A 13,912-nucleotide genomic window follows, 5' to 3' on the forward strand; every position below is an offset into this window, starting at 1 on the left:
CACGTCTACTCTACACATAGACACGGGGCCAACTGGTGACCTTCTGATTACCAGATGTTCTCTCTACTGTAAGGGTGTCAAAAACATCAAATTAAAATTGCGATTCTCATTATAAACTATTCAAAATCGATTCATAATTTCCACAATAAAAAAAGTAGTTTAGGGATAAGGGGTATGGAGGAAAATAGAGCCCTCACAGCCCTACTCCCTACCCACTACGCTAGTACCTACAGTAATGTTGTTAATGTGGAAAATAGAGCCCTCGCAGCCCTACTCCCTACCCACTACCTACAGTAATGTTGTTGATGTGGCTAAATAGAGCCCTCACAGCCCTACTCCCTACCCACTACGCTAGTACCTACAGTAATGTTGTTGATGTGGCTAAATAGAGCCCTCACAGCCCTACTCCCTACCCACTATGCTAGTACCTACAGTAATGTTGTTGATGTGGCTGGGGGAAATGTATGTTGTGACATTGAGCGATTGAATAAAACATATGATGTGTGTGAAAGCTACAAATGGATGTAGACGGAGAATTCTCTGTGAAGGACTGACTGCACTCAGAACTCTTCTGTTTTGCCATTTATTATTGACGCGCCTCTGCAAATGTTGTCGCTTTTGTCAAGCTACACTTCAGCTTTTGTTGTCACATCACGAGTTTACAGTTGTAAAAAAGAGTGGGTGAAATTATGTATTGTATTAACCTTGATGTCACAAGACACAAGACAAACAAGACGACAAACATAACACATAAACACAACAAACACTTAAAATATACTTGAGTTGGTCAAAATAGAAATACAATGAGGCGGAATATGCCTCTATAGTGAAAGTAGACACAAAATACAGCAGAAGATATATATATAGCAGCAGAGTCTTTTGAGCTGGTGAGAGACGTCACTTAGCAGCAGATATCAGGCATGTATACATTTAGAACACAAAAATAGATGAATACTTTAAAGCTACCATTCAAAAGTAGTTAAGCTACTACTGGGATATGTTATGTTAATGTATAGCTAAGCCACAGCCCAGCTCTGCCTTTCGCACAATGCCAAGTATTGTTTTCAGGACGGATAAACTAGCCCAAGGCAAGACTCTTTCTTTTTCTCTTCCTACATGTCAAATGCCATGTTCCCTCTCTCCCTTTCTCTGTCTCTGTCTTCCCTTTTTATTTGTAATGTTCCCTCCATCCTCCATGGGAACCTCCATGTGTTTGTGTCTACTGCATGCACGACGTCCTGCTCTCTCCCTCTGTTTGTGTCTACGTCCTTGCTCTTGTCTCTGAAAGAGGAAGAAGTGTATGTACTGTATGGTTCATGTGGGAGTCTGCCTGAGAGAGGCAGCAAGGGCTGCTGTTCTCACTCTCTTCTCTCTGCTGCAAGCCCATAATAACCGCTTTTTGTGTGTGTTCTCTCGTTTGCAGGAGAAGGGGAGAGCAGACGGGAGCATCGATCAATGTGAGTACACTTACAGTGGTGTGTGTGTGTGTGTCTGTGCGTGTATGTGCGTGTGTGTGTTCATACTTCATACCAAAGAGCGTTTTTTCAAAATAGGCCATACTGTGTGGTACTGTGTGCCTTAACAACCCAATCGCCAAAGAAACATTTTGTCATTTCACCTTTCTGCAAACCACATTGAATCTCCAGGTTTCTTAACAACGCGGAGTACGAACCATGCCTGCTCAATCGTCAGAGAAATTTATTTCGCAATCCATTTCACATTGAATCTTCATGAGGGTTAGGGTTAACAAAAGGGAAACGGAAGGTAATCTATAAAACTGCTATGCTGTCCTAAAATGTCGATGTCCTCACAAGGATAGTAATACCAATGTGTGTGAGTAGATTCTTCATTGTAAGCGACAGCCCTGACTGAAGTAATGGACAGTTACCCAGGTTGAATAATGTATGGCGGATGAATAATTATTCGACTGTCTGCCGTTTCCTCACTCAATTCCATGTCAGATATGATTAAGCACGGTTTGCTCTGCATGCCGTCCCATCGGCTACTTATATTCTCTGCGGCCCAAGTCGCAAATTATTATTTTTATTTAGATTAGCATTATTGCCAGGCATGCTAAATTGTTGGCCTGAATTGAGAATTCCTTGGCTGTATCTTGGAGTTGAGACTATTCCTGGTTGAGCTTGCAAACCACAGAAAGGCTGTTTTCTCTCTTGTGGGTTCTATATTCTCTATATTATATTCTAGTTCCAAAACTACTTACAATATTCTGCAGTATAACTATCTCATGCTTTTGCTATGATTCTCTGCTTTCATATGAAAAGAAAAGACAGAAAAACCTTTTTTTTTAAAACCCAGTGTTTTTTCAAATCTGGACACTTTTCTCTTCAAGCCGTCCTTTGGTCTTCTATCTTGCATTCTTTCTTTATCTCAGCTAAGCGACACCACCGTATGACGGAGCACAAATTGCGCCATTGAGAGGAACGCAGAGTAAACAGTAGAGACATATTGAATCATGAACACAGTATAGGTGTGTTCCAGACGATGGGCTTCTCAACCATTGCAACACATCTCGGTAGTGGCCAGGGCATTTATTTCGCCCTGTCATCTTTCATTCACAGCTTGTTTATCTCAAGAATTTCCAGAGGTTTTTTATATCCTGAGAGGCTTATTGCTTTGTTTCTTTGATATACTCAGTCTTCTTGCGGTAGGTGTTTTATATACTCAGTCTTCTTGCGGTAGGTGTTTTATATACTCCGTCTTCTTGCGGTAGGTGTTTTATCTGAAAAGATGTTTCTTGTGTGTGACGCCGCTGGCATCTACCGTCCAGATGATGATTTATTTTGTTCTTCTGTGAAATGAACTTCTCGTGCTTCCTTTGTATGACATCGTCAAGCCGCCGCCTTCCCGCCTGGCGAGTTTTTCCCTTGAAGTGCCTGTGTGACGGGATGAAGAAGATGTGACGGGATTAGCATACAGCTTTGCAGCAATCACTCTCCGGCTGACTGCTCACCGTTCGATGAGTGACTTCCCTCTGTAAACAGCACTGTCGGGGCATAAACCTTGTATCTCCATGTTTCAGCTTTTTAATGTTTTCTGTGGTCTTCGTAATTTAATGGCGTACTTTACCATACAACAGTGTCACGCAAAATCATTTGTGAAAATTGCCGATCTACAAGCTCATGCGATGCGAAATGTTCTGAACTTCTGGATGTAGTCTACTTGCCAGCCCATAGAGCCCCATTGTGTACACCAAGGTTTTATGTAAGAAATGTTAGGTATGGGTCCCCAGCATTTAGAAAGTGGCGGATGCTAACTTGCATAATATGTTGAGCAATTTTCATAATTTGCACAATATGTGACAATACCATTAAATGTAGAGAAAAAAGCTGCACATAAAAAAAGCATTAAAATACAACGATCTTCGGCTGAGATCAAACTGATCAGATCAGAGCTCTATTAATCGATTCTTCGACTCTTAGGGCAGTGGTTCCCAAACCTTTTCATGTCAAGGACCCCCAGAATGATACTCATCAGCCTGCGGACCCCCCATTTGAAAATATACATACCAAGGACCCCCATTAGAGAAGATCTTTATGGCTCTAGGGCCCCCAGTTTGACCTGAATTAGGCGACGGCCCCCTATTTAATGGCATTTCTCTCTGGAACCCAATACATATTGTAAAATCAAACTTAATTTAACTCTGAGAGGTGACACTCTCAGAGTTACAGACCCATAAGGGTCCATTTGGTTCCAAACTATCATTTAGCTGGGGACCCCCTCAAACTCCCTCAAGGACCCCTGGGGGTCCCCGGACCCCACTTTGGGAACCACTGTCTTAGGGGACAGCCAAGGGGCCAGTGAGGCTTTCCAATGTTGAAGCACTGGGCCCTAGCGGTAAGAGGAGGGACTGCAGGCGGACCCGTGGAAGTATGACGAGGAAACCCTGTGCAGCTGGGCTTTAACGTTGAGTGCGTTTGCACTTCCGCATTTTGGGCAGATCAGTCTCTATCCTTCGCGCCAGATCAGTCTCTATCCTTTTATATACTCTATGGGGACAGCCCTATAGATACAATAGCAGATGAAGTATCTTCTGGGGCAGTGGTTCAAAGGACCCTCAGGGTTCCTTGAGGGAGTTCCAAATGGACCCTTACAGGTCTGTAACTGATTTAGTCTTTTGAATAACACACCATTTAGTCTTAGTCCTATTTAGTCTGAAATTGTTTAGTCTTAGTCTAGTCTTAGTTGACTAAATATCAAAAACCTTAGTCGACTTGTCTTAGTCAACAAAATGAACACTGATTTGGTTCCATTTGTATACTCTCAAGAGTTATTGGGGGTACGTGAAATTGAAAACGTTTCGGAACCACTGTTCTGTGGAAGCCTGGTTGAAAAGAGTGTACAAGTCTGTTTTGGTTCTTGGCAGTATGCTATTCTCCACCTGGTGTGCAGGGTCCAGCTGAACAAGACTTACCTACAGTCTAGTTTGCTGGATAAACCTAGTTCTCAGGGCGATAATTCCCTCGTCAGCTAGAGTTTAGTGTCTGTATTGCTTCCGTGTTGCTTACAACTCTTGTCACACCACCGCCAGTGGCGGGAAGGAACTAAGTACATTTATTCACTGCTTTGGATGATGTCGTAGAGACAACTATTTTATGTAATCACAATAATACTTTAGTAAACAAAATGTTTTGATGGAATATTATGCATTGCAGCAGGCGAGGGGCCACATTTCACCTTCCACTTACATTTAATAATACAAAGAGCGTAACATAAAACGGAAGACAAAAACAAATAGGTGAGCAAATTGTAGATGCAAGATAGAGAACAAAACGGCTGAGTTATACTGTTATCAGTAATAATGAGTGTGAATTTTCTAAATAAAGGACAGTAAGAAATAAATCATTAAGAAAGTCAAACTGTAAAAAATAAAACAGTGGTTCTCAAATTGGGGTTCCAGGACCCACATGGGTCCTTGAGGGGGTTCCAGTTTAACCACTTTAACCCTAATGTATATATACAGTACACTGGATATTTGAAAGTAGACAATCTTCAAGCTTTGTGGCACATTGCAAGCTTATTTGCTAAACAATCTTGAAAAATCTGACCGGTCTGAACTGAGTGGTGCTGTACTTGTACTGTACTTTACTCGTACTGTACTTTTACTGTACTTGGTGTGTGTGTGTGTGTGTGTGTGTGTGTGTGTGTGTGTGTGTGTGTGTGTGTGTGTGTGTGTGTGTGTGTGTGTGTGTGTGTGTGTGTGTGTGTGTGTGTGTGTGTGTGTGTGTGTGTGTGTGTGTGACTGTGACTGTGACTGTGACTGCACGTTTCAGTGACACAGAAACGCTATTTCCATGTTCGGACGGACCCAGCAAGGGAGCCAGCCAGGGACACACATACAAAGAATGTCTGCAACACTCAAAAATGAGAATACGTGTTGAATATCTTTGAAACATTTTATCATCACAAATCTTACATGGGGGTTCCCTGGGGAGTCTTGTTTCAAAATACATATTCATTTCGGAGTCCTTGACAAGGAATTATTTGAGAACCACTGAAATAAAATACTAATTAAATCAAGAGGAAAGGCCTTTTAATAGAAGTACTGTACGTTTTAAGAAATGACCGATTTATCAAGCCTGAGCTCCCAATGCAGGCAGGTCGTTTGAGAGGCAAGGAGCCCTGACAGCAAAGGCACGGAACCTGTCTGCAGACCTGGATTAAACCTGACACAGAATGACAACTATGATGTATGAAGGTTAAAGAAAAACACTAGAGAACCAGAAATAATGGGGCATGGCTTTGGATCAACTCTCTGTAGTAGGTCCATGCATTTTTAATACCCGACTAGAACTGAAATCCCAAGTTGTGTGAAATAAATAAAAAAATCCCACCTGTGTGAAGTGAGGGGCGCTCTTATCATCGTACATCATCATGCATCATCACATACTGGCCAATCAGAATGCCTGTTGCCTGTTGCCACAAATTTGTTGGGCGGCTGTGGCTCAGGAGGTAGAGCAGGTCGTCCAATGATCCCTGGGTCGGCGGTTCGAATCCCGGCTCCTCCTGTCTACATGTCGAAGTGTCCTTGGGCAAGACATTGAACCCTACATTGCCTGTGAGCTTGGTGTGAGCTTGCCACCATAGATGTGGGAAGTGAGGACGCTGGCGTCGACTGTTCGCCGTTTCACCCCCCAATGTATGAATGAATGAATGAACCATTGTAAAGCGCTTTGAGCACTTGGAAAAGCGCTACAATTCATTATTAAAAATGCAATTCATTAAATTTACGTCATATTTGGCGGACATTTGACCTAATTTCTCCTTTCATTGTCGATGGTAAATATGAGTGTGGGGACAAGATGACGTACATTTTCCCTTCATTGTCAATGGCATTTAATGTTTGTGTTGCAGACTTTTTGTGGGGACAAAAGCTGTAGCGCCCCTCAAAAATAAAGAGGGAAAGAAAAAGGGTTTCTTCTGGGTTTTTTGCGGAAGAACTCGAAAAACGGTGAAAGGAAACGGCAACGTATTGTGTCAGGTTCAACGATGACAAGCGTCTGTCTTGACATTATTACCCCTTTCATCGTACAAAGCACCCTGGTATCAGCGTTGTTGTTCCCTCCTGTTTTAGAGCGGCTTTGAACAGGTATCACTACATGGATGCTGTCAATCCCCGAGGTTTTCATTTGTTTTAGCCCTTACCCGCCCCAGGGTAAGTTGATTGACAAGTGGAATAACGCTATTGTTATTCCCCAATAGCGCTAGAGAGGAAAGGAAAGCTACATGCACGTGTTCGCCAGGGCACATACACACACGCGCGGTCGTGCACGCACCCAATGCTTTTAGTCAGAAGACAATGTTCTTGGCCTTCGAGGTATTTTCTTAAAGCTAGTGTGACTATAGTGAGAGTTACAGTTGGGTGCCACCGATATTGTCCCTTATCATTTGACCCATTTAGACCTCAACATTTTTAAAAATCCTTCTAAATCCTCCAGTTTTCTGAAATAAATATTTTCACGATTTTTCAAAAATAGCAGACCTACAAGAGCTTGTAGATCTGCTATTTTTCAATAGCTAAATTATAACAATGTTTAAAACACCAAAAGGGGTTCCCGCCCAAAATGGGTTAACTGTCCTTTTGCGCAGATCACGCAAAACTCAGCAAAAAGAAAAGGACAATATCGATGGCCTCCAACTGTAGCTAGCTCTCAAGTAAAACATTGAGAATATGAAGCTTTCATCGACTCTTAAGAGATGGAACAGTGTAATCCAGTCTTCCCCAAATGGAATATAATTCCCAATTCTGCTAAACTGCTGGATAGCTATAGGCTTTGATGTCAAGTAGATAGTTGTGACGGCCCTGCCCCCTCTGCCTCACTGTAGGCTAGCCGGCAGCCTCTGTGATGGCAGAGTGGAGCAGGCCGTCAGCCCATTATTGTGCTCACCTGAGGTGGGTGGAGCTTAGGGCAGTATATAGGGAGCTCTCCTGGCTGCAGCTCACTCTCTCTCTGTCCTCCCTGCAAGCAAGAGCTGCTTGGCCTAACCAACCTTTTGTCTAAGTTATGTTTTGCACCCTTTAATACAACACGCACACAGCACTCTCCAAACATCCATACACTGCAGACATTACTGATAACTGATATCCTCACATCCCACACTTCATTATTTGCTATTCTTTAATTACTTGACTATAATAAATATCATTACAAAACGTTTGTGCTCTTGTGTGGACTCCCTGTTTTGCCATGCATCCCCTAGTGCATGACAAATGGGGGCTCGTCCGTACATAATTGATTAATTGATTAGTTTGTTTGGTTAAAAAAAAAAGAGAAAAAATCAGATTTTTTTCTTTTTTAATTTGTTTGAGTTTGTCTTGGTTGGGAGTTTCACACTTGAGTTTGTTTGGTTGTTTTTGGTTCGGAGCCGGATGGAGAGAGCATTTGGCCCCAGCGTGTAGATTTGCAACAGGAGGTAAGTGTTGGGATGTGACTTGCAGGTGTTAGTTACATTTTGTTAGTTGGAACAAATCTCTGAGCGGCCTTTACCATTAGGGTATTGGTTGTTTGTTTCTTTCTTTAATTTACCCTTAGTGGAGTTTTGGTTTAGCGGCGGATCTTGGGGGTCACTCTAGGTGGCTGGAGGGGAGAAATCCTCATGCCCGAGTGCCGAACGTAGGCTAAGTTAGGTAAGTTAATTTAGGAATTTTAGGTAAGTTAGGGGGGGGGTTTGTTCCATTTTGTTTGAAGTTATACTGCACCTTGTAAGGCACAGCCCCAACACTTAAGGTTGTTGTTGTTTTTTTTGTTGTAATCTGTACACAAACAAATATGAGTTCCGTCATAGATTTTGTTAAGTCTCCGTCAGTGGAGTTGTTAGATCTGTGTACCAAGGAGCAGTTATTGTTGTTTTCTGCACATTATGATATCACAGTGACAGAAAAGCTCAAGCCAGCAATGAAGGCCAGTCTAGTCAGAGGTTTGGCAGACAAGGGCATTTTGCAGCTTGTTGAAGAGGATGAGGCTCAGTCAGAGGTTGACTTCAAATGGAAAAGAGAACTCTTGATGTTAAAACAGGAACATTTGATGGAATTGGAAAAACTTAAACAAAAAACTGAGTTGGCCAAATTGGATGTGGAAAGCAGAAAGCTTGATTTGATCCAACAAGGTAAATTGTCAGCAGACTCACTATACACTGGCAATAGTGCAAATGGTGTGAGCACAAAAGGTTCATCTTCGGACATTGGTATGAATCTGAGGATACTTCCCAGGTTTAATGAGAGCGATCCAGACACATTCTTTCTGTTATTCGAGAGAGTAGCAGATGCGCGAAACTGGCCAGACGAAGACCGTGTTTTGTTGTTGCAGTGTGTTCTCTCAGGCAAAGCACAGGAGGCATTTGCTGCTTTGAGTCCTATTGATTGTAGGAGTTATGAAAAGGTTAAAGCAGCAGTGCTTAAAATCTACGAATTGGTGCCAGAGGCTTACAGGCAGCGTTTTCGTACATGGAGAAAACGGGACAAACAGTCTCATGTGGAGTTTGTACGAGATTTGACTACACACTTTTCACGCTGGTGTTCATCTTCAGATGTTGAAAGCTTTGAACAACTGTTTAACCTTGTGGTCATGGAACAAGTCAAAAACACCGTGCCCTGTAATGTTGCCACGTACATCACAGAGAGTAAGGTAAAAACTCCAGCCGAGGCAGCAGTTCTGGCTGACGAGTATGCCTTAATTCACAAAGGCAAATTCAGTGGTCAGGGTACAGAGAAGATGTACAGGGATACACTTTACCATGCAACACTTGGTCCAGAGGTCCATAGACACAAAGTTGACCATGGGGTGGCACAAAGCATACAGGACAACTCGGTGGGAGTTTGTCGTTACTGTAAGGGTAATGGGCACTGGAAAAATGAGTGTCCAGTCCTTAAGTCTAAGGAAGAGTTCACAAGCTCACAGATTCGACCTGCTGCACTGGCCAATAGACTCAGGCCAGTTGCATTGCCTCAGCAGAGTTCACTCTTGCAGCCGCAGATGGATGGTTATCTACCATTCATCTCGGAGGGGTTCTTGGCGGTCAAAGGAAGTGAGACAAAAGTGCCAGTGAAGGTGCTACGAGACTGTGGTACACTGGACTCGTTTGTGCGTGCATCTGTGTTGCCATTTTCATCTGGAACGGACACAGGGGAGACCATGTTGATTCGGGGAATGGGTATGGAAGTATTTCCTGTTCCGGTGCATAAAATGTGTCTCAGTTCAGATTTGGTTAATGGTGAAGTGCGCCTGGGGGTGCGGCCTGACTTGCCAGTTACAGGCGTGGACATCATTCTGGGCAATGATCTCTGTGGGGAGCGAGTGTGGGCAGATCAGGTACCAAATGTGATTGCTAGGAAATGGCCTGGGTCAAGTCAGCGAGGAAGTGTACCTGAATATTGTGCTGTTTCACATGCCAACATCTCCAGTATCAGAAAGCGGAAAAAGAAACGTCACAAGACAAAGCCAAAGCTCTCTCAAATTGTTGGAAAGGGTAGAAATGGGGGGTGATGTTAAAGCCTGTACAGGTAGAGTGACTGGGTCCTCATTTCCAAAACCAACACCAGAACAGGGGGAAACTCCTGAGGTCACCTTGCGAGAGTGGTTGAATGATTTTGAATCCTTGGGCACAGACTACAATCCACTGACTTAGAGGTTGATGTGATGGACGGCTTTTGCAGCCTTACATTTTGAATGCTCACCACATAACATAAAAGGTTACCCTAGGTTGTTGTGTTGAACTGTTTTGCTAATGTTTATGTTGCTTGTTTTCTCCATTATAGACTGTCCTGTCTTCGGCTCTCTTAATTCGCTCCTGTGTACAAGGTTGCTGAGGCTGTAGGCAGGATGGTGTGGCAAAGTGGAGTCGCAGGTATTCAGGCGTAGCATACAGTTGCACATTTGATTTTGGTAAACCTTACATTTGTATGTTTTGGGCTGTAGGGGCATTGTCATACAGTATTAAGTAAAAAGATGACAAGGTGGCTATTTGAATTGTTTAGTTTTGGTCAAGTTGTGATAATATTGGTTCTTTATTTGTTGCTAATTTGTGCTTTGTTTTCCTTAGATAATGTGGTGGAACCTCATTCTTATGGAGGGGGGTGTGACGGCCCTGCCCCCTCTGCCTCACTGTAGGCTAGCCGGCAGCCTCTGTGATGGCAGAGTGGAGCAGGCCGTCAGCCCATTATTGTGCTCACCTGAGGTGGGTGGAGCTTAGGGCAGTATATAGGGAGCTCTCCTGGCTGCAGCTCACTCTCTCTCTGTCCTCCCTGCAAGCAAGAGCTGCTTGGCCTAACCAACCTTTTGTCTAAGTTATGTTTTGCACCCTTTAATACAACACGCACACAGCACTCTCCAAACATCCATACACTGCAGACATTACTGATAACTGATATCCTCACATCCCACACTTCATTATTTGCTATTCTTTAATTACTTGACTATAATAAATATCATTACAAAACGTTTGTGCTCTTGTGTGGACTCCCTGTTTTGCCATGCATCCCCTAGTGCATGACAATAGTATTAGTATATTAGGGAATCGGTGATATACGCGACTGCACGGGCAAACCGGAAATAGGGAGTTAACATGGCAACTGCTATACGTTTTCAACGAATCTTCAGAGCTTCTGAAGTTAGGTGGAAACATTTGAAAATGGTTGGACCCAACACATCAATCTTCTCACCTTAAGCCCTAGCTTAGATTAATGGAACATTGACTGTTGTACTATTGTTAACTTTGTCCAACCCAAAGTTTCTTCAAAGCTGGAATCAGACCTCCTGCTCAGTGATGGGCGTGTGTGGTGTGAGTGAACGCAGGCAGCGATGAGAGCATTTTAGTTTCTTTCACAAAATGTTAAACCAAGTGCTTTGCAAGGTGATGTACAGCTGGTGTTTAAGCAACTCTAAAATCTGTGTCTTCCACAGCAGCAGACAGGTTGGAAATCTGTAGGTATTAATGTCGACACAATAGGCTTTATGTCAAGACTCAAGAGAGGGAAACTGGTGGTGTGCGTTAGCTTTTCACCTTTTCGTGTGTGTGTGTGTGTGTGTGTGTGTGTGTGTGTGTGTGTGTGTGTGTGTGTGTGTGTGTGTGTGTGTGTGTGTGTGTGTGTGTGTGTGTGTGTGTGTGTGTGTGTGTGTGTGTGTGTGTGTGTGTGTGTGTGTGCTTTATGTCAAGATAGAGAAACTGGTGGTGTGTGTTAGCTTTTCAGGTGTCTGTATGGTTTCCAGTGTGTGTGCGTCTGAAGGAGCACATAGCTACTGACAGAATGATCTATTGAGATGTGTGTGTGATCAACAGGATGCAGTACTACATGTGACCTGATGCCAGGCTTGCATCACACTTTAAACTGCAGCCAGTCACATGGTCAGCCCTTTGGTGGTCTCGCATAGTCATGATTCTGACGGAGATGCAGTAGCATCGAAACATCGGTCATTGTCTTTTCCAACCAGCTGTAAGAAGAAAAAACTATGCCCACTGTTACGAAACCATCCTGATACTCTCCCATTTGAAGGACCACCTTAAAGTATTCGCATTGGTTCTGTGACGCTGTTATTTATTTTGACAGAATTTTTGCTGATTTATTAATGTAATGTAACGTAATGAATGTAACCCATTCATTGAATTTAAAGTCACCAGACGTGCCAGTCTCAGTCTCTTTTTTTCCTCCTTCGCACAATGTACAATCGTATTTGGCGTATAGAAACCCTGAAACGCTCGTCAGCTATAGTCTAAAAGAAAACTGAGCAAAGCACTGGAGAAGTGAGATGGAGGAGAGAAATGCCTCCGCCATTGAGCCCCGTCAAATACCCGTAAGAGTCTCAAAACTTCATGAGATGTATGCTCGTTGTGAGAGCAATCTCTTTGATATCGACGTCTTTTGTGTGTTTTGTCCCTCCGTGCGCAGCGTGTGGTTTATTTCCCTCTTGAGACTAATTATTCGTCGCTGGTTTGCATGCTAAACGAGAGCCGCTGTCAGGAAAAAACATGCAAATGCATTTCACGGGTGTGCTTTCCTGCCTCCTGCTCTGCGCTCGTTGTCTTGGAAGATGATCAGTGCACCTCACTGGGATCGGCTGTCTGCCGATGCCACTGCATCTCTGTCTCTCTCTGTGTCTCTCTGTGTCTCTCTCTGTCTTTCTTTCTCTCTCTCTCTCTCTCTCTGTCTCTCTGTCTCTCTGTCTCTGTCTCTGTCTCTCGCTCTTTCCCCTCCACATTTCCTCTCGGGCAGAAACCTTGTATCTCCATAATTCAACTCTTTAGGTTTTTTACCCCAATAAATGAATGCCCTACTTCATCTTATAAAAGAGTTACTGAAAAGTAGCAAAAATCACCTATCTACATCTACAGCTACAGTATTAAAGGTGTAGTGAAATGAAAAATACGTTTTTCACACTTTTAGACCATATCCGTGGTCATCATATGGGCATACCTAACAATGGATGCCAAACAAATGGGAAAATTCTCATTTTTGTGTGTTTTTATATCAAAAGTCCATACAAAATATTTTTTATTACTTCCTGAAAACGTGCTGCGTGATGACGTGTCGAGGCCCACATCGATAAAAGCCAATAAAAATGAAGCTCACCAGTTTAATTCCCCATATCTCCGCATCCGTCCAGCACAGGCTGCACAGCTGCTACTGATTACAGAAATCTTCCGTTTTTATTCCCATTCTAGATAACATCCAGAGAGTGTATTACTCGGTTTCAACTTAATCACGCTAAAAAAATGTAGAAATAAGCCACATTAAGAGTAAACTGGTAAAGCTGGCCGACTATCTGATTTGTAAACAAACATACACACGCTGTCCTGCGTAGCATAGCTACCCGTCCCTAGCTACCGTCCCATCCCCTGAAGTGATGCGACGCTCTGATTGGTTCAGAAACTTCATAGCGGTGTTTCAACTTGAGACCGTCTGAAATAAAATGTCCATTTCCGTTTCACTACGCCTTTAAGCTATTTCTGATGTGTAGTGCATTCTGTCTATAAATGTCTATACTACATATTGAACCAATGAGGGGTATAAATATTGAACCAATGAGAAGTATCAACAAGAGCTTGTGACCAAATAATAACTGCATTGGATCCATTGGGTTCTTTTTTACATTTCCTGGAAAGTAATGGATTTGGACATACAAGGTTTCCACCCAACAGTGACTATATACTCGTCTCCCCGCAAGGTCTCTCTCACAGCTTTTGCGTGACAAGCCTTATACTGTATAGTCCCGTCTGTGATCTTCACTTTGAGATGGTGGCATTAATTAAATTGTCCCAGTTTTGTTTCCCCGAAAAATTGCTTTGACACTGCACGCGGCACGCAGTAGATATTCAGCCGTCAGGCACAGAAATCCTAGACGTTACCAGCAGACATGGCAACCATAGAGTATATAAAGGATCCTAGACGTTACCAGCAGAC

The 13,912-nt window shown here is 43.1% G+C and overlaps 1 protein-coding gene across 1 annotated transcript in view; it reads left to right on the forward strand.

Annotated features, from left to right (window-relative positions):
• fstl4 (follistatin-like 4) overlaps positions 1-13,912 on the forward strand; it is a gene marked incomplete at its 3' end in the record, with an annotated part of 332,063 nt that overhangs the window by 17,177 nt on the left and 300,974 nt on the right. Inside the window, exon 2 of the mRNA XM_079508417.1 lies at positions 1,424-1,457. Coding sequence (XP_079364543.1) covers positions 1,424-1,457 — 34 coding nt within the window. The remainder of the gene's footprint in view (positions 1-1,423; positions 1,458-13,912) is intronic.

The sequence above is a fragment of the Electrona antarctica genome, assembly GCF_951216825.1.
Source record: "Electrona antarctica genome assembly, chromosome: 8".
Taxonomy (NCBI): Eukaryota; Metazoa; Chordata; class Actinopteri; order Myctophiformes; family Myctophidae; genus Electrona; species Electrona antarctica.